Below are 20,672 nucleotides of genomic sequence, written 5' to 3'. Positions count from 1 at the left end.
CAATAATGCTTTAAGAGCACTAGTTTAGGGGGGCATGGGCCTAGATTGGAAGCCTGGCTCTGCCATTTATTAACTGTGTGACCCTGGATGAACGTCGGAGCTTCTGTAAGCCTCAGTTTGCTCATGTGTAAAATGGGGGGATAATTCCTCCTTTGCCAGGCAGTCGTGGGATTAATGAAACAGTACTTGGCTCAGAGGCTGCACACAGCATGTGCTCAACCCGTGGTTGTGGCTATGATGCTGATGATAACTGTAATGATGCCAACGTTACTATCACTTGCATCACAGCATCAGCATCCACATCCTCATCACCTACCACAACCAGAGCACGTTTACTTTGAGGACACCTCCAACTCCCATAAAGAGAAGGAAAGAGGCCCAGAAGCCAGTGATCCACCCAAGGTTGTCGGCCAAGCAGACGTCGGACCAGAGACGGGGACAGACAGCCTAACTCGTGGACTTAATCCACCAGCAGGAGACGGGGGTGCATGGGGGGCCCACCTGGCATGGAGTACTTGGAGAAGTCGGGCAGGGTGTGGGAGAAGGAGACGGTGCTGCCGCCGCTGGGACTGGACATGCCGCTGGCCACGGGCGAGGAGGACACCTTCCCGTTGACGGTGGCGTAGTTGGGAAGGCTGCCCGCTCGGTCTCCCACGGACATCCTCCGCTTCTCCGGCAAGGCCGGGGTCGGGCTCCCTTGCCGGAAGGCTGCTGAATCCGGCGAGGGGGAGGTGGCGGGGCTGCTCAGGCAGGGGTAGAAGGCGGGGGGCACAGGGAAGGAGGGCGTGGAAGGAGCCTGGTGGCCAGAGGCACTGCTCTGCCGGGACAGCGTGGGCCTCCGGTCCTCGGGGGTAGAGTAGCCGCCGTAAGCCACATGCCGGTCCAAGCTGGGGCTGCCAGGAACCACAGATCCAGACCCTCCCAGGTGCCGGCCCAGGCTGGGGCTCCCGGGAGTGGTCACCACATTGCCATGGAGGCCTGTGGCCTGGGGGGGCCCAGGGTGCCGGCCCAGGCCGGGGCTTCCTGGAGTGGTGGCCACATTGCCATGGAGGCCTGGAACTTGGTGGGCCCCAGGGTGCCGGCCCAGGCTGGGGCTTCCTGGCGTGGTCGATGCGCTGCTCTGGGGGCTGGAGACCGTGTTACCATGGAAGCCAGTTCCCGGCGGAACCATCGCCTGGCGGTGGCTCAGACTGGGGCTGCCGGGGGCAGCCATGCTGGGGTTGATGGCCCGGCGGCCAAAGCCAGGACTAGGGGGAGTGTTGGTGCCCACTGTCCTGTGGCGTGCCTGAGGGCTCCCGGGCACCACGTGGACGCCAGCCACACTGAACTGAGGCCGGGCCTGGCTCTCCGGGGAGCTGAACTGCTGAAGCGAGTAGTCGGGGCTGCTGTAGCTGCTGCCCACGGTCGGGAGAGGAGAAGAGCTCTGGTAGCTTCTCTGGGCCGAAGGGCTGGGCTGGCCCAGGCTGCCGGAGCGGAAGCCAGAATCCAGCAGAGGCTGTGTGGGGGTCCGCAGGCCCTGGTCACTGCTCTCCCCTGATGGGAAACTTCCCACGGAAGTGCTAGAGAGAGAGGGGGCAGGTTGAGGCGTCAGCAGACAGCATTACTGAAGGACAGGCTCAGGGGGCACCACCCTCCCTCCAACCACTAATGACGACAATAAGAGCTCCATTCACATGCATGGAATGTCAGGGTGTTTATACATCACCCTACGGAACCATCAGAAGAAGAGACCGAGGCTCAGAGAGGTTAAGTAATAGAATCACAACCACGCCGCTCATAAAAGCCCAGGGTTTCAACTCAGCTGGGTCTGGCTCCAAAGCCCACGTCTTCCCCGCTGCACCATGCTGACTCCTGAACCATGAGTCCAAGTGAGGAGATCCCTCCTATCGAAACTGAAAGAGGCTGTCCTGTTGTTGCCTCCAGCATCACAGAAACTGAACACCAGAGAGGGAGTCAAGCCACCTGGATCCTGTTCCTACTGGAAGTAATCCCACCTTGACTCAGTTTCCCCAGGTGTGCTATCATCATCTTTAAACACTGAGAGTGCTAGAATTGGGCTTTCATTCCTGGGTGACTCCAAAAAGCAAAGACGAGGAAGTCTCATGGAAGGAGATTTCGGTTCATTGTAGGGTTTGCTTTCCAGCCGTTGGATCTGGCCACAAGTGGAGCAAGTTGCCTTGCATGATAATGAGACTCCCATCACTAGGAGCATTTAAGCAGAGGCTGACCAACCTCTTGACCTGAATGTTGTGGAGGGAATACCCTCCACTGGGAGGTTAGATTAGATGGGCTCACAGGTCACTCTCAATTCTAAGACTGATAAAACTCCGTTCAGAGGGGACTACCCTGGAGGAACAGCCACAATCGTAGGTCCTCCAGTGAAGTTAAGTACAAGCCCATGCAGCAGGCCAATGCAACGGCCCGGGAGCTGGGCAACTGGGACTCTGCTTGTTCAAGTTTTCCCTTGTGGAAAATGAGGGGCTGGGTTAGATGACCCGGATTCCTCCTGGATCCAAACTTCCATCCCTCGATGAGATGGCAGGAGACACGACGGCTGACAGGGGCCTTGCGTAAGCAGCAGCTGCAGGAGGGAGCAGGCAGGCTCTGCACCAGGAGCCCCTGGGGGAGACCTTACATAAGACATGGGCCGAAGCCTAGGGCTGCAGACTGGAAGGAGTCTCAGAGCTGGCTGGCCCCACCCCAGCGGGTCAGATAAGCCCAGGTCCCCTGGGTGCGTGAGGTGGGAGGGCCAGGCAGAAGCCAAAGGCAGGGAGAAGGTCAGCGGCCAGCACTAAGTCTACCTCGCATCCCAGAAGGGGCCAGAGTGGAACGCCACTTCTGCGTATGGAATAACCTGGACTCAGAGGAATGGGAGGGCTCTGAAATGGAATTCTGGAAGATGAACCACGGAGGAGAAACACCAGCTTCCTGAGTTCTCAAAAGAGCCAGCATGACAGCCAGAGCAATCTGAGTGAGACAGAGTGAAACTTTCCTAATGCCAGGGCTCCCTGCACATCAGCAGTGGTGGTGGGAAGGTGAGGACAAGCCCCTCTCCTTTGGAAGACCAATGGACTCTGTCCAGAAGCAGACCTCCTGGCAAGAGGCTGGGGAGGGGCAAGGCGGACTGGCGGTGCACGCTTGGCTTGAGGTTCCAGAATTCTAAGAATCTGAAAGAAAACTGCCCCTGCTCACCCCACACTCCAGCCCTGACCCGGGAGGGTGCAAACACTGGGCCGAGGCAGGGTACTCAGCAAACTCAGCCCACAGGGCCTGGCCGGTGGGAATGTGAAGAGGCGGCTGGAGAGGTTCCGGGGGCCCCGTGGGATCCCAGACTAGGGAGGGAAGTGGACATGGGAAGGGATGGTCAGCTGCAGAGTCTCCCTTCCTGGGGGCGAGCTCCAGCTAGGCCGGGTCCTCCTCCGGTGCCTGCACCCTGCCTAGGCTGACCTCAGCCTCCCTCTCCTGTGCCCTCTTCCCCTCTCCCTGTCCTACAGCCTACACCCCACAACCCCAGCTGAGCAGTTTCTCACTGCACCCCAAACGTGGGGGCCTCCCTCTTCGGAGCCCTCCCCTTCCCAATCTAGGGCCTTCCTCTCCAGCTGACCCAGTCAGAATGCCAGCCACCCGTCCACAAGCCACCCCTCCTCACACCCTGCAGCCACACTCCTGCAGCTGCCTGCCCTCAGCCCCACACACCCGACACAGCCACACCCCCAGCTCTCTGTCCTGGCTGTGCTGTCCTTCTAGAATGTCCTATCCCTCCCTCCTCACCTTCTAACACCCTGCTCATCCTTCTGGCCTCTCCACAAACACCTCCAGCCCCCGGAATCCTCTCTGCATCCCTAGCCAGAAATAAGGGCCCCTTGCTCTGAGCCCCAGATGTATTTACACGTCTGCTCTGGGCACCTCTGACTCTCATCCTGTGACAGGCGGGCACCATAACGCAGGTCAGGAGGAGAGGAGACAGGCGGAGGCTCCGGAACCAGACACCTTCGGTCTGAATCCTGTTTCTGCTGCCAGTTAGGACCCTGAGCAAGCTACTCCACCCCTCTGTGCCTCAGTTTCCTCTTCTGAAAAGTGGGAATGATAACAGAACTTACCTCACAGGACCACTGTGAGGATTAAATAAAATAACCGTATGAAGCATTTTGCAAAGCACCTGGCTCATGGGAAGTACTCACGATATGGTGATTACTGCTGCTGGATTTTAAACTTGGGGGACCAACTATGCTTGGTTCACTTTTGTGCCCCGCCCCCCGCTGCTTCCAGCACGGTTCTGGATGGTGGCATTGAATTCAGCCCGGGAACCACAGCTCATTCATCCTCGTGCTCCCCACGGGGTTGGGCACCCAGGGGATGCTCACGGTGCGCCCCAGTGAGCTCATCTCCCAGGAGCAGCAATCTGGATGTGATGAGGCAGGTCCAAGAGGCCTCGCCCATGCTGTCCCAGGCCTGATTCTCACCCCCCACGTGTCCCTCCTCCCCACTTACCTGTCAGCGCTGAGGATGGGGCTGCTGGTGGAGAGGGGGCTGGGGGAGACAAAGGAGCCGCCTAGGGTCCCGTTCCTCAGGGGCGTCTCGTGGCCATAGGCCTGGGTGGCCGGGGCGCTAAAGCTCTTGGGCTCAGGATCCTGAGCTCGGGGCCCAGCCACAGCCGTCCGCACCACCGACTCGACATAGCTCCGGGGCTCTGGAAGGGACAAGAGGACAGAGACTGAGCCCAGATCCACGGGGCTGCAGTGTGGACCCCAGCCAACCTGCCAGGGAACTGCTTCCTCAGAGTCCAGCCAGTGGGGACAGCCCCAAACAGACAGCCAAGCATGCAAAGGACACTTCTCCTGGGGTTCCTGCCTGCCCACGCCCACCCCTCTTCCCAGGGTCTCAGAGAAGCTGGGAGAGCCCCCACAGCAGCCTCTAACCAGGCCTCACTCAGAGAAGGTTCCCAGAAACGGACCCCAGCTCTGCCTCTGAACGCGGCCATCACAGAACCTTGCCCCTAGACTAGGATGCCTGGCCCTGCCTGGCACCCCCGTTAGCTGCTTCTTTCCTTCAGTGACCTTACTACCCGGCCCCCCAGACCCTTCTAAGGCCCCTGGCACCACTGGAATCTGGGCTCTTCGTGGACCCAGAGCTCCAGCCGGCCTTACAGTATCAGGACAGTGCCAGGGTTCGCATGCCTCCACCCCACACCGAGAATCCAGAAACGGGCTTGCTGGCCTAGCAACAGGCCTGCGCTGGTGGGTCACACCCAGACCCTTCAACCCCAAGACACACCCACCCGCCCTGCCCGACACACTCAGCATTCCTCCTGAGGCTGACACCATCACCCCGCGTGGTGTTCAGAGTAGCCTAAGAGGAAGGGAGGCGGGGGGCACAAGTGCCGGAAAGGCCATTTCACAGACGGGGACACAGAGGCCTGGAGAGAGAAGTGACTGGCGGCACAGCAGGACCCAGGTCTCCTGACTCCCAGCCAGGGCTTGCCCGTCCCCTCCGAGGCCGGCCCCAAAACTAACTCGATATTCCACAGGAAGAAGAAACAGGGCACTCTTGGCTTCTCCAGGGACATGATCAGAGATGGATATCGCTCCTGCCACTCCAAACCTGGCACCGTCCCCGTTTCCCCCAGGAGAGATATGATCAGAGCACAGACCAACACTCTGCCCACAATTAGGGCATCGCGGAAACCAGCCTGAGAAACTGGAGAAGCAGGGAGTCTGCAGCCCTGGCCAGGCCAGGTCCCAGGAGCCTTTGCTGGCCAGGACTGCGCTGGTCACCGAGTCAGAGAACAGCCCCCTCCCCTCAGCCCAAAGGAAACCTTACTTGGAAGGAGCCTGATCACCAGGGGGTTATCGGGCACAGCCTCCTGGGCGTGGCTTCGGAAGTGGCCTCCAGGCCTGACAGCCTGCCCCCAGGCCCAGAGGCCTCTGGACACAGGGAGAGGATGGTCCTTCTGAACCAGGCCCTTCACAGAGGTCTGGAGGCCTCCGGTGAGGGGTCTGCATACAACTCCAGCCAGAGGCTGCCAGGCTGTCTTTTAGTTTCCGCAGACTTCCCTCCAACCAACAGCAGTGACAGAGGATGTGGGGCACGACGGCTGCAAAGTCTATTCCAGGTACGGGGTGCAGAGTGATACAGAACCAGCCACCTTGGCACCCAAAGCTGGAGTCCACGTGGGCAGAGGCCAGCAAGTCCCCCTCAAGAGCTGCCCTCAACCAGCCCAGGCCACCCACCCACCCACAGGAGCCCCAGGCTGCGTGCACTCCAGTGACGCCAATTCTGCGCCGTCCATGCCTGAGGCCTCGCGGGAGCCAGGAGATGCTGCGAGGACCCTCTGACGTGGGGCAGGCACACTTTTTCATAAAGGACCCAATAGCAAATATTTTAGGCTTGGTGGACCAGGCTCTGTCGCAAGTACTCAATTCTGCTATTGTGGTGTAGCCACGGACGACACGTGAACAAATGAGCGTGGCTGTGTTGCAACAAAACTTTCTTTACACAAATAGGCAGCAGGCCGGATTTGGCAACAGTTTGCTGACCCCTGATCTAACCCATCTCCTCTGCCCAGAGAGGTGGAGTGACTTGCCCCAGAACACACAGCCAATCAGCGGCCGTGGACACTAGCACGACGGTCTCCTGACTCTCGATGCTGGCTCCAGGTGACCCAGAGAGGGGCCACGGCCTCACAGGGACACCCACAGCCCGTCCGCCAGAGAAGAGCCAACTCCACGGTGTTTTTAATAATGATAAAAACAGCAAACAATCATATGAGGACAGCAGAATGTGGAGAATGTAAGTCCCTTGCCCCGGGCACGCAGCAGCAAGTGGCAGAGGCAGCCTAGGAACCCAGGCGGCCTGGCCCAGAATCTTCTCTGGGGCCACTGCATGTACGGCCAGCTGGAAATCGGGGAGCCGAGAGGCTCAGGGTGTCTTTAGTCCTGGGGGGCTGGCCTGTGTCCTGGGGTAACCCAGCTTGGCAGAAGGGACCATCAGATGGGGCCTCACAGCCACAGAAATGGCAATTGACAGCCAAGGCCAGAGTCCACCCTCCCTGCCCATCCCTTGCCACCTGGGGTCACTCTCTCTGGAAACTCCTCCCGGACCCTCCCAGGCTCTCAGCTTCACCTGGGTGCCCACAGCACCCCTTCTCTCCCACCCAGAGACGATGCGGGGTCCGTCCACTCCCCGGCTGCCCCGGGCTCCTTGCTGATCTGTAGCCCCTGGCCCATAGTAGGCCCTGGATATGTCTGTCCCACAACCTATTAGATGCACGCGCTCTACCCTCCAGCCCCGCCCGGACAGACCTTAGAGGCACACATTCATTCTTCTCATTCCCTGGAGTCCTCACTGGCCGTCAAGCTGAAACCCACATGGATGCCCCCTGAAGTCTGGGCTCTTCTCCCACCCACAATGTCCTCCTGATCCAGGGAGGGACGAGCGGAGCCCTTTCACACAGTCTCTCCTCCTCACGAGCCCAGAGCAGGAGGGACCTGTGGCAAGTTATCTGGCTTTCTGAGTCCATCTCCAGAACCATTCAAAACCAACCTTTGGGGCCAAAGAATCAGTGTTTCCAAGTTGTCAGACTCAGATTTCCATATTGAAAATGACTCCTCTCCCTATCTATCCCTCTCCTCTTGCTCTCCTCCCCATCTCAGGACCACAAGCAACGCATGGGCTCCCGCTTCTTTCACTTACTGGAGGGGTGACCTGGGACAGACTGCTGAACCTTTCTGGGACTCAGTTTCCTCATCTGTAAAATGGGATCCTGCCCAGCCAGGATCGAGTGATAAGAGATGGGAAAGTTCCTTCCCATTCTTTCTTGATAATTCCAATGCCAGCTTCTGTAAGCAGCCAGCGGTTGGCCGCCTGTGCCGGGCTGTGCCTGCTCCTGCCCCCTCCACTCTTCTTCTGCACACGTCTCCTGCTGTTTCCCTCTTCCCCTCCAATCCTGGGGCAGCTGCACCCAGAGGGATTGGAAAGAGCGGCAGAGGTGGGGCTGGGGAGGGTGCTGCATGTAGAACATTCCAGGAGCCCAAGCCCGTTCCCAGTGGCTGCTGGTGGCTGAGAGCAGCTGAGGCACAAGAGTGACTTGGCTCCACCAGCCCAGGGCACCGTCAGTGCTTCACCCACACCCGGAAGTGCATTTTCTGCCTCCCAGAAAAGGCTCTTTGCCTGGAGAGAAGGGGTCTGCCCGTTCCACGGAAAATGAAGATGTGGGGTGGGGGCGGGGGAGAGGGAGGGAGTAAAGAAACCCCCAAGTCCCAATCCCGGAGTCAAAAGTTACAATTTCAGCCCTTTTAGATTGGGCCACACGGCCCTCCTCTGAGCTCCCATCACACGCTGTTCCTATGCCCGCCCAGCACTGCTCCCTTATGCTGAAGCGTCTGGTGGCATCTCTGTCCGCCCCAGGCTGTCTCATTCGTCTTCATCCCCCAGTGCCTGGCACAGGGCCTGGCACACAGGAGGTGCTCCATAGATCCGCACTGCACAGCGCTGCCCGAAAATCCCAGAGGCCACAGTACACCCGTCACCAAGGACCTCAGAGCAGGAAGAAGCCCAGAGGGGCCATTTCTAGCCCAAAGTCTGTCTTTCTGCCAAGTCTGTCTGCACCTAGTCACCTGGACAAACAGACCCTAACCTGGACGTGCCCTGTTCCCCTCCTCCGGTCCCTGCTCCACCGGGTTCTGACGCTGACCTCACATCCTTACAGCTGCAGGCTTTCTTCCTCTACTTCCTCCATGGAGACGAGTACCCAGACCCCATGCCCAGTGAAGTCACCGTTTAGAGGTTGTGCCCAGTGCCATCACACAGAAGGGGCAGCCTCCACATGCTGATCCGGCACAGGCTCTCAGCTGAGCCCCTGACTGACTGCGGGCCTGGACAAGTCATTTAACCTCCCTAAACGTCATGTCCTCGTTGGTAAATGGGGTTCCTACCACCTTCCTCTCAGTGCTTCTGTGATTATTAAACAAGATGATGTGGCAATGACCCCCACACAACTGAACCTCACTCTGTACCACGTTTCCCTTTGCTCCAGCCTCCAGCTCCTCCTTGCTCTCAGCCTGACTTTGCAGTTCCTAGAAAAAACATGCTGTTCCCTCCCACCCCAGGGCCTTTGCACACGCCCTTTCTCTCTACACGGCATGCTCTTCTCCCATCTCAGCTTCACCAAGTTAATGTCACTCACCCTCACAGCTTACTTCTTCAGCCAAGATCAGGTTCTTTGCCATAAGGTCTCATAAAACTGTTCCTTTCTCTTGGGAGCACTTATCTTGATATGTAATTCTGAGGGATAATTTAATCCTGGCTCCTGTTCATGCATATGCTCCATAAGATTAGGAACCATATCTCGTACTGCTCATCATTACATCCCCAGAGCCTAGCACAGTGCCTGGCACAGAGTAGGCACACAAAGCATTTACTGAACCAACGAATCAATGAACGGCAGAATGAATGAGTGTAAAGCATGTAGCACGGTGCCTTGAACAGAGCCGACTTCCTTAAAGTCTTCTTCCCTCTGGCTGAGTAATTCTGCCTCTCATCATTTTTCCTCACAGGCATCTTTTTCTGAATTTCCCATCAAAGTGGGAAATTGAGCAGAGCTTCAGAGGGGCAGCAAAGAATGTGCTTTTGTCCCCGCCAGGAAGCGGTGCAGAAGTCAGGAAAGACGGAAGTGGCTGCCCACAGCCTTGCTCCCTGCCGCTCCCCCGCCCCACTGCCCAGGCCACGACTGCAATTCCGACCCCCACACTGGAATCCTGGGGCACGGTGCCCAGACACAGGAGAAGGGCTCAGATACAGCCACTTGACTAAGAGACAGGAGACCCATGGGTCCAGTCTCGGCTGCCTCCTAACTGTGACCTCGGGCAGACGTCCCCACCCCTACCCCGCAACATGGACCTCGGCTCCGCATCTGTGAAAATGATGGGTGTGGCTGAGTTGACCCCTGAGAACCTTCCCCTCCAAACTCTGTGGTTCCGGGAAAGATGGAGGAGGGTCGGGGGACTCAGGGCCTTGTAGGCAGAGTCATTCATGGGGCGCAATGGGCAAGTCTCAGCTCAGTTCTGTCGATACCTGCCCCTCTGAGGTGTCACCCCAAAGTGGGGAAAACAGCAGCCAAGGCCTGTCAGCCTGTGGGATAATCTACCCCTTGGGCCTTCCCTCTGGAGAGCGTTTGAGGCCCCACTGGCCTGGTTAAGTCAGACACCATGAGGAGAGCTGAGAGGTTACTGTGGGGGCCGGCGCCCAAAACACATGAATGCTGGCTCCGGCCCCCAGCTCATTCCAGATTCCTGTCGCAGCCTCACTGCCCTGTTGGGGACCAGCAGCCAGCCTCCAGCCTGGGGGAAACCCTTTCCCTGGGTATGAGCTGGGGGTAGCAGCAGCCATGAGCATCCTGTGGCTCACCCCGTTCTTGGATCTGTTGCTGGGGGTTGCCTTGTTCTGCAACCCCCAGGCAGTCTGTTGTGGTTGCCCAAACTCTGGCTGGCTAGAAGTGGGCAAAGCCTTATGGGAAGCTCCAGCCATCTCACCCGGGGGATGGCAGACTCAGAGGGGCACAGCCCATGCCCGCTTTGGGGGGAGAGAATCAAGGTGGCGAGTGCAGAGGAAAGTGGGAAGTGGGCCTAAGAAAACCAGACAGAGTCTTTAAAGAAACCAGGCTCTACGGAACCAGGGCTCAGGTGGGAAGTCAGAACATCTAACACGTCAGAGCTGGAAGGTGCCTCGGTGCCCGCCTCATCCAGGCCCTCCTGGTGGAGATGGGGACACTGAAGTCCAGAACCAACCCAGGCCGGCACCCCCTTTGATTCCCCTGCCGCTTTGAGTTATCATCTGAATTCTGTTCCCAGTGAGTGACAGGCCTTCAACCAGATTACGTCCCCTCTCTGCTTCCCCCTGTACAACGCAGAGTGTCTAAATTGGGGGGTAAGCTGGGACACACAAGCAAACTCCTTGAAACTGTTTTTGTAAATTGTGTGCACATCATCCCGATGCATTTCTGTAGCGGTGGATCCACAGCTTTTCCGAAATCCCCAGAGGCATCCGAGATCCCAGAAAGACAGGCTTCCTGTCATCTGTGTTGATATGAAACCAGGCCAGGGCTTCAGGAGGACACCTCGTGGCTCTAAGACAGCGGCTCTGAACCGAGGGTGATTACCCCCCAGGGGACGTTTGCAATGCTGGAGACATTTTTGACCTCATGACTGTGTAAGTGCTACTGGCAGGGAGCAGGCAGAGGCCAGGGATGCTGCTAAACATCCCACGAGGCACAGGGCAGCCCCACAACTAAGAACTGTGCAGCCCCGGACATCAGCCGTGCCAAGGTTCAGAGCCCCGCGCTGGGCTATGCATGTGGAGCGCACCGGGAAATGGAAGAACGAGCGCCCCGCACCGTGTGTGAGGCCCCGCCCTGCCCTCCAAGGGCTGCTGCAGCCCAGGCAGGCTGGAGGAAATGCCGCTGCAGGGGAAGCGGCAGGGGGGCGCTTCATCAGCAAGGTAGCACCACACCAGTGCCTGGACACTGGACCCGGGCCTGCGGCTACGAGCTCCTCAGCCAGGACTCAGGTGCCCTCCAGGGTGACAGCTCATCACCAGGGGGTGGGGACCGGGAGGCTATGTGCCTGGTCACTTGAGACCTGTCCCCGGAGCCAGCCAGAGCAAGCTCCACACAAAAAGCCATTCCCAGACCAGAGAGCAGGCAGCGGCCGCACAGCATACCTGTACTTACCTTCGGAAATCTCTGTCACCCCCTTCCCCTCAACCTCCTCTGTGGGAAGGCGAGGAGAGAGGTGGGAGGAAGGAGAGGCAGGAGAGAGAGGCAGGTGATGGAGAGGAAGAGCAGAAAGGAGAGAGAGAGATTGATTAACAGGGATTGCTTCTTGAGAGAGACTCTGCTGAAAAAAGGGAGGTGGGCAAGCAGAGGCGAGGCCGGGGCAGGGGCGGGCTCTCCACAGAGGAGCCCAGGGTGAGGGGTAAGGTCCATCTGACGGGACCCCAGGGCTCCAGGGCAGCTCAATGGGGGCAAGACGCTCAGGGCCCCAGTTTAAGGAGGGCCTCGCTCTCAGGAGCAGCAGGCCCCGGCCGCACGGCTCCAAGCCGGTCCCTGTCACAGCCCCTGAGCCCAGGGCTTGCCCAGGCCACGTCTCAAGCAGGAGTGCACTAGCCTGGTGAGAGGCAGCCCCACCCCTTCTTCTCCTCGGTGCCTCAGTGTCCCCGGCCATGCAGACACCTCCTGAGTGGGAGGCTGTGCCCGGCCGTGTGTCCGTGTGGGTCACACATACATGCCACTGCCCTCCTACCTGGCAGGATCAGTCTTCTGGTGACTAAGGAAAAGAAGCAACGTTGGCCCCCAGAGCCCCAGCCCAGCCCTAAACCAGAGTCTAGGGAGCACCTTTCTGGGCTCAGCCTGCTTGAAATCGTCACCCAGGGCCCCCCCTTCTCGCCTCCCCCCACAGGAAGCAGAGGAGCTGGGAAATGTGACGAGGAAGTGGGAAGTGTGAACCTGGGGTGTATGCACGCATGTCTGCGTGTGTGTCCGTGTACACAAGTGCCCGAACTCTGGGGGACGGGGAGCCAGGCTACTGGCAGGAGCTGACCAACTCGAGGAAACTGAGGCCAGGCCTCCAGATCCCCAAGTCAGAGGACGCTGGGAGTGGCGCTGACCCCACAAGTCAGTGAGCAGGAAGGCCACAGAGGGCTCTGTCTCCCTCAACCCCACACAGAGAGCCCCACTCAAGCCCGATGTCAGCGTGGGTACAGAGCCAGCCTGTCACCTTGCTTCCAAGAGGGTCCCGAGAACCTACCACCTCTGGGCGTTTTCTGATTAGATCCCGAGGCCCTGCCCAGGACCGCAGGGGTCCTCCGACCCCCCCTCCCCCCTCTGCCCTCCCCCACCTCCCCTCCAGCCAGCGTCACTCACCGCCCCTGGGGTGCAACAGGATGTCTGCCGGGTTGTGGGGCTTCAGGCCCAGAGCAGACAGGGGGGTCTTGGCCAGTCCTGGAGGGGAGCGCACTGTGCCGGAGAGAAGAGGGGAGACACGGGGGTGAGCGCAGTGGGGAGTGGGGTGGGGGGCACCCACGAGTGAGGGCGTGGTGGGGACGGGTGGGTCCAGGGGCCAGCAGAGGAACAGCCCCAGCCGGGGGTGCTGCCCCGCCTGACTGCCCTGTCTTGTCTCCGCGCTTCTCCAGGGTGTAAGGGGCAAAGCAGAAGAGCCGGGAGATGGGGCGCTGCCCCTCGACCCTGAGAGATAATTTCTGTCCGCAGGCCCTTAGTTTCTTCCCTACGGTCCCTTTACACTGCCAGGGTTTACGACACACACGCAGGTTTCTGGGCTCCCTGGGACTCGCTCTGTACTATTCTCTTTCCTCCAACACACACACGGAGACTTTCTACACCCTGCACTTAGGCGGACTTAGAGGGGAACAAAAGAAAAGGGAGGATGAGGATGGCCCTCCTGTAAAGGACAGAGGGAGAAGGGATCACGGGTGGCACCGCGCCAACCCTGAGACCCCAAGCCAGCCTCAGCCAACGGCCTTTGACCGCCAGCCAAGCATGTCCCATGTAAACCCCAGGAAGAGAGAATTACTCAGTGTGGGGCGCTCTGTACCCCCAAACCTCAGTGTTCTGCAACAGGAAGAAGCCCCATCTCCACAGTCCTCGGCCAAGAGCGCCGACTCCCTGCACAAACCCAGGGCCCTCCCAGGCCGCCCATCCGGGTTACAAGTGTCACATAACACACAAGGTCAGAGAGGCTCTCAGGCTCTGTCCCACCAGCCAAGGACGTGGCCCCACTCCCAGCTGATCAGCGGGGTGGTGGTCACGCCCAGTCAGGAGATTTCTCGGTAGCAGCTGCCACATCCCTAACACACCTCCGAGGAGAAGCAAAGAAATGAGCTCTGTGTCTCCTGTCACGGCCATCGGGAGCCTGCAGAGGCCACGGTCCCTGGGGACACGCAGCCACACAGACTGGCCAGATCCCAAGGCTGCCTGCCCCACGCCAGTGGCCTCAACAGACCAGCTGCGGCCCTCGGGAGCCCAGGACCCACACAGCAGCTCCGGGACCCACCCTGGTCCCTCCTCCTTTTCCCAAAAGACAGTGAGACTTACAGGAAACTAACAAAAAATACAATCTCTCCATGGAAGCAACATACACAACTTATCTGTGCACATGGGAATAGTGAGACATCACAGGGGTCCAGAGGGCGGCCCGCCCCTGCACTCCACCCTCCATCCTTAGATGCCCAAGGGACAAATACAGCGGAGGGGACACATGTACACACAGATGTCCAGGTATGGGGTAGGTCTAGGCCTGCGTGTCCCTGTCTGTCCCCCTGCTTTACACACACGCACAGTTGTCTTGCAGCAGACTCTTATCAAGCACTTACTAATGTTTGTCAAGTGAATGGACGGTTGAACGTAATTAACTACGGAAGAATGAGCCCAGCCTCAGAGACCGCTGTCCGTAGAATGACCGTGAAGCCCCTCCAGACCACAGCGTGCAAATGTTTGCCCGACGGGTGCAGCAGGGGCATAGGTGGACCAGCGAGAGAAGGTGAAGGGGACGAGGGGACGAGAGGCGGTGGGAGGTTTCTCTCGGTTCCCCCTCAGCACCTCCAGCTCCCTAATCGCTCAGGCCCCCAGACCCCGGGCATCCGGCCCTTTTGCCGAGGCAGACGAGTGGGTGGCCCTGAAGCCAGGCAAGGCTTTTCCTTCCCAAGAGAAGAATTCCTCGCATTTTTCCGCCTCTGTCCTCTCCCCCACCCCTGTGCATTGATGGAACCTCTGACTTATTCTCCCTGCTGGGGCGCCCAGGGCTGGCCAAGGGGAGGGAGAGAAGGATAGGAAGAGGAACATGTGGGAAAAGCCAACTCTAGCTCAGCCCAGATGGCTTCCGTCCCAAACAGGGCGATGGCCAAGATCCTGGCTGTTTGGACCAGCAGGGGACCGGAGCAGGTGTGAAGATGGAGGGTTAAGAGAGATTCCACGGAGTCACAAAAAGCCACAGAGCCGCCTCTTGAGCAACTGCCCCGGGCTTGCTCTGTCCAATATGGTAGCCACGAGCCACACGTGGCTATAGAGCACCTGTAGTGAGGCCAGTCTGAACCGAGACGTGCTGTAGAACACACCGCATTTCAAAGATTCGGCATGAAACGAGAACACAAAATATCTCAATATATCATCAGATGTTGAAATGATAGTATTTTAGATCTTTGGGGTTAAGTAAAACCTATTATTAAAATTAGTTTCACCAGTCTCTTTTTACATTTTTTTAAGACTGTAAAATATCTCCTTCATATTTTTCTACTGATTTACTTATTAAAATCATAATGTTTGTGATCATTTGGGTTAAATTAAAAATATCACTAAAAGTAATTTCTCCAGTTATGTTTTTCAACGCGGCTACTAGAAAATTTTAAATCACAACCGTGGCTCATGTTCATTTCCGCTGGACAGCGCTGCTCAGGGAAAGCCACGGATTCCAGTCACAACTTCAGCCTCCTGCGCACTCAAGATGGCAGCCAACACGAGCTCTGCTGGCAGGGGGGCCAGGCACTGGTGACACGTTCCTCCCCTCTGCAGGACAGCCAGCCACCAGGAGAATGCACACCAGCTCCAGCTCCTCCCCTCTCACTGGGGCACATGGAGAGCTTGGGCCAGGCCCAGCCAACCCAATCCCAGAGCACCAGCAGCCCCTCCCTCCTCTGCCAACCCGGCCTCTTGAGACAAGGATCCTGAGTCCTTCACAGCCTGGGATCCTTCCCTCACTGCTCTCCAACGGCCTCCTCCAAGAACCCTTCACGTCTCTTCTACCACAAAATGGAACACTGCCCCACGCCTGGCCTTCTCTTTGGGTGGAAACACCTCTGCCCTTTAAGGATTTGCCTCTCCAGTGAGCAATGCTCCTGCCTGGAGGCCAAAAATGGATGAGATGGGGACTCAGTCTGAGCCTTCTGGGCCTTTCTTTCCTTGGTGGAAACTAGATGGGTTGTCTGAAAAGGAAGAGGTGCCTGGAGGCAGACAGAAATGGGGTCAGAAGAGAGAAGGTCAAGGGGTGTCTCAGAGACACATGGCAAGTCACAGAGTCCCTTTAGGATGGGGGTGCTTTGCATGTAGGATGCAAAGACTCTCAACAACTGCGGAAACTCCATAACATGGGAGCCCAGGGGCCCCACGGTTGGTCAGTCCAGATCCTAAGACCACGGCGGCTGCCTCCTCAGAGGTGTGAGTGTGGACGATGGAAGAGAAGGAGTGGGGGAGGGAAGGTGAAGTGAAATGAGCCACGGGGCTGAGAAGGGGCAGATGCCGACCCTCGCCCAACTCTGCTGCGCCCCTCAAACCTGGGGCGCTTACACAAGCCAGGGTTGAGACAGGGGCTTGAGGGGACCCGGGGAAGGCAGGCTTACCCCCACTGGGCGGTGGGCTGGCCGGGGAGGTTCCCTCCATCTCCTCGAAGGCCTCCTTGTAGCTGTGCAGATGGGGCTGCAGGAGAAGAACAAGGGGAGGAAGGGGGGACACCCACTGTGGCCGTGACCTTGAGAAGGAGGGGCTTCCCGGTTAACCAGCTCACCAGCCCCTCCCCAGCCTGACCAGCCACCTCTCCTCTGTAAACACCGAGTTCTGAGGGCGATCTGGCCATTCACAGCCCCAACAGCCCCTTGTAGCTGAGAGTGGGAAGTGGCTATTTACCAGGCCACGGTCCAGCACAGGCGGAATTCAGGAGCATTTGCCTAGGAAATATTTGACAACAGGGCCAAAGAGAAGGGGCTGGGGGCAGGGGACACAGGTCCTGCCAGAAGGCAGGAGAAAAAAGATGTCCAGAAGCCACTTATATCCAGAATGACTCAGCCTGGATTTAATCGGACATGGACCACTCAGAATGAGCATCAGAATCTTCCAGGGTGCACGTTTATAATGCAGATTCCTTGGCCCCATCCCGGATCTAATATGCTGGAATCTCTGGAGGTGGGCTTGGGAAGACATGTTAACAAACTCCTCAGTGACTGTTAAGCTCCCTGAAGTTTAAGACCTACTGCCTCAAACTACTGAAACGTCTCAGAATGCAAACATTTGGGCACTGAAATTAGATCTCCCAAGAAACCCTTCTATCTAGAAAGGGCCCCAAAACACCCTTGTCAGTCTATATGATCTGGTTTGGAGTTTAGAACTGTGGTCACCTATGTCACACCCAGGCTCCTAACCACCCTACTAAGGGGCGCTCTTGAAGCCAAGAAGGGAACTTCAATCTCATGTTAATTTAAGAAGTGAGGGCATAAAGGCTCTTTAGGGAGACAAACAGGCCCCCGATTCTGCACCCCGAGAGAAGAGATGTAGGGTAAGGATGCAGGGAGGAAATTACTGAGTTTACTGTCAGGTCAGTGCCACCCAGCTGACCATCAGGGTCCTGAGAATTCAGGTGGCCCCAGGATGCAGCCCAAGGACTCACCTCTTTGGGCCGCCCTCCAGGATTGAGAGCAATGGTGAGAGCCAGCTCCGGAGACACGCACTGGACAGGAGAGCGAACCCCGGGGCTACGGGGGGATGTGGGCTCTGGAGACTGGTTCTCGTACTGTCCATCACTGGCCGCCCGCCTCCGGAGAGGGGCCGGGGGCTCTGCAGGCTGCTTCTCCCGAGCCTGCACCCCTGGGAGGGACGGCAGGACAGAGAGGGCGATGAGCATAGTGTGCGAGAAAGGATCGCTGGGGCCTAATTCCCCTAGAGAAGGCAGCACATCTTAGCTCAAGAGCCAAGTTGGAGCTGGGCCTGTCCCCCTCAGCCGCTCCCCTAGCCTCCCTCTGCCCACACCCCGGGTTTCTCTGCAGGGTCGGGGATCTGCTTAGGTTGGGGCGGCCTTCACCAGGGGTCTCTACTCCACACAGGGTTGGGGCCCAGAGCTCAAAGGACTGATACGAGAAACAGATGTCAACGCCTTCCAAACCCTGGAGGCAGAGGGCCAGAGCTGCCAGGCAAACGAGGGAAGGTGGAGGGAGGAGAGACCGTCTCCAAGGCGACCTCATCAACCAACAGGCAACATCAGGCCCGTGGGGAAGAACTTTTGGAAAGAGTGAATAATGCATCATCTCTCAAATGGTGCTCCCAAGAAGAAACAAAGAAATGACTAAGGCTTGTTACGAAGTCCCAGCCCCAGCTGGCCCTGGAATATCGCTGGCCTTCTGTGGGGTTCCCCAGCCTTCGTCCAGCGCCCTCTGAAACCCCTCACCAACTTCCCATATGCCGGCCCCTTATCTACTCAGCCCTTTTCAGGCCCCAAAGACGGCCCAGGTCCCCACCCTGCCCCTCCCAGCAGAGCAGCAGGCCAAGAGCCTGAAGTCACGCACTCCAGCTGCTGTCTCCCCCTCCATTCCACAGGCCTAGGGATGCTGTCAACCTCACGCTCCTCCCTTCCCACTCCCTCTTCCCACAGCTGGGCTGAGGCACAGAACCCAATGCCTCACTGAGCTGGCTCCAGAATCCCAGAAAACTTACTCCCCGGATCTCAGAAGCCAAGACCCAGCCTGAGGATGCACTCCGAGTCATTACCCAGGGGGAGGAGACTCAGCCCGGCCATCGCTACCACCCAAGGGCAGGTTAGGTGAGAGGAGGCGCCGGACTTACCACAGGTCATGTGGGACCCTGGCCACACCAGCCTCATGCCAGCACATCTGGGAACACTGTGCCACAGCACCCGTGCACACACACATATGCGCACTTGCATGCACACACACTGCTGGCCCTAGGAATGTGCCAGCACAGCCAAGCAGAAATCACCCTCACTCGGACTGAATCATCACCTACCACTTCCAGCGGGGTCTGCACGTTCCCGGGCGGCCCCCCAGCTCCCGCCTGGCACAGCCACTAAGGCTGCCATGACAAGCACATCCTGGGAAGCCTTCCTACTCGTCATGAACAGCCGGCTGCCAAGTCTAGAGACGGACACACAGCCTCACACACACAGTCACTCCACGATACGCATTCACACTCTCCCATAATTAGGGGCCATCTGGAGAGCAGCGGGACCAGCCTGCCTTTACAAATGCAGAAGGTCCCAGAGGGTGTTCTGAGTCCCCACTTACTCCAGGCAGCCCACCTGCCATCTCAACCCAGAGAAAAGAGCTCGAATGAGGACAGGAAACTGGTCTCAAACCACTTTACTTAAAACAAACAAGCCCCTTGTCTTGAAATGGGCTTATTTTCAGAATAGAGAAATGGGGGTCGAATCATGCTAACCAGGGACTGCCATGAGCACCAACCCGGACCGGAGACGGGGCTTGGCTCTGGAAGGGCTGAGCAGCGGGGGGACCCTACGGCAAGCCCAGGCTCCCAGCCCTCAGAGAAGCGGCCTGTGTCTCCCACCACGTCTGCCGGAGCCCCTGCCCTCAGCCTCGCTTCCCGCCTCCACCAAGCCCCCTTCCCCTCAGGCCCCCTGGTCAGCCTGGTCCAGAGCTGCCGCTGGTTTCGTCCCTGGCGAAAACATTAGAGAGAAACAGACGTAGCCACTGATTTTCTAAGAATAATTGTGACAAAGGAGGCCCATTCGGTTTGGAACGAAACTCAGCTCCAAGGTTAACAGAAAAGCATTAGGCCTGTCTCAGTTCCGGCTCGCCCAGCCCCGCGGCCTATTTCTGGCAGATCCTTGCGCCTCTGCAAGGGGTGGCCAGTTTCCCCGCTTGGGGATCTGATGTCTGCACTTGAAAAGTGGGTTTGTTTCAATTTGAGGCCCTGAATCTCCCAGAGGGACAGAGAACATTCTCCCCAACGCGTACAGAACATCCTCCACGTTCAGGTAACGCTGATGGTTGCAGCTGCCCAGAGAGGAGGTAGACGGCTGGAGGGGCTTCCAAGCAGTGGAGGATGTGAGACCCTGGCACAAGGCGGTCGGACAGACATCTGAGAGCGATCACACCTCCTCAAGGCCCCTCTCCGCCACCACCAGACCGGCACATGGAAGCGTGCTCTGTCCAGAGGCAGGGGGCTGGAGGGAATGACCCCCATAGAGCTAGGGCACTGCAGAAGGGGGAAGACCCCGCATTCCACTCCCACGGGGACAGCCCCTCCCTCCGCAGAGCGCCCCATGGCACCAGCGGCCAGCCAAGGCCTCTCACATTCTTTGAACACAGTGTCTCACTGTTGTCCCCCTTGGCAGGCCCAGATCTGCCCCGGAGTGCCTGGAGAGCCATGTTCCATCTCTCTTGTCTTTCTCTACGGGATGGGAGACGGGATATGGTGGGGGGAGAGAAGAGAGCCCCATTGTTCCTCAGCCAAGCTGGGACTTCTGGACACAAGCTGACAGTCAGTGTCAGAGAGAGAACACCCCTCCCGCACGTCCCAGAGACTGACCGATAATAAAAATAGGCCTGCTCCCCCCAGCGCCCTCCTCCCCTCCACCACCCTCAGTCCCTTGGCCCCATTCTCTTTCTCTTAGGGCCTCTGTCTCTATGTGCTTCGCTGCCTACACGCACACACACGTGCACACATACACACGCGTGTGCACGCACCCGACAGGAACAGTGGTAGGTCAGAGTGGCCCTCAGAACCTCTGCAGTCAGCCCCTACCCAGCAGGAGACCACAGGGTCGGAGGAGGCTCACGAAGAAAGGAGGAAAGAGAGGCGGTCAAGGGACTCTGGAAGGTCCTCCCAGCAAAGCTGGTGAGCCCAGCCTTCCAGCCCCAGGAGAATG

General features: G+C 58.3%; 1 protein-coding gene across 1 annotated transcript in view; it reads right to left on the bottom strand.

Moving 5' to 3' along the window:
- TNS1 (tensin 1) overlaps positions 1–20,672 on the bottom strand; it is a 169,074-nt gene that overhangs the window by 15,789 nt on the left and 132,613 nt on the right. The window contains exons 18-22 of the mRNA XM_014785286.2: positions 17,442–17,638; positions 16,402–16,477; positions 12,917–13,009; positions 4,492–4,690; positions 502–1,559 (exon numbers count right to left, since the gene is read on the bottom strand). Coding sequence (XP_014640772.1) covers positions 502–1,559; positions 4,492–4,690; positions 12,917–13,009; positions 16,402–16,477; positions 17,442–17,638 — 1,623 coding nt within the window. The remainder of the gene's footprint in view (positions 1–501; positions 1,560–4,491; positions 4,691–12,916; positions 13,010–16,401; positions 16,478–17,441; positions 17,639–20,672) is intronic.

This window comes from Ceratotherium simum, chromosome 37, assembly GCF_057802395.1.
Source record: "Ceratotherium simum simum isolate JZ-2026a chromosome 37, ASM5780239v1, whole genome shotgun sequence".
In the NCBI taxonomy this organism is placed as follows: Eukaryota; Metazoa; Chordata; class Mammalia; order Perissodactyla; family Rhinocerotidae; genus Ceratotherium; species Ceratotherium simum.
This window is presented reverse-complemented; position numbering and strand designations above follow the sequence as displayed.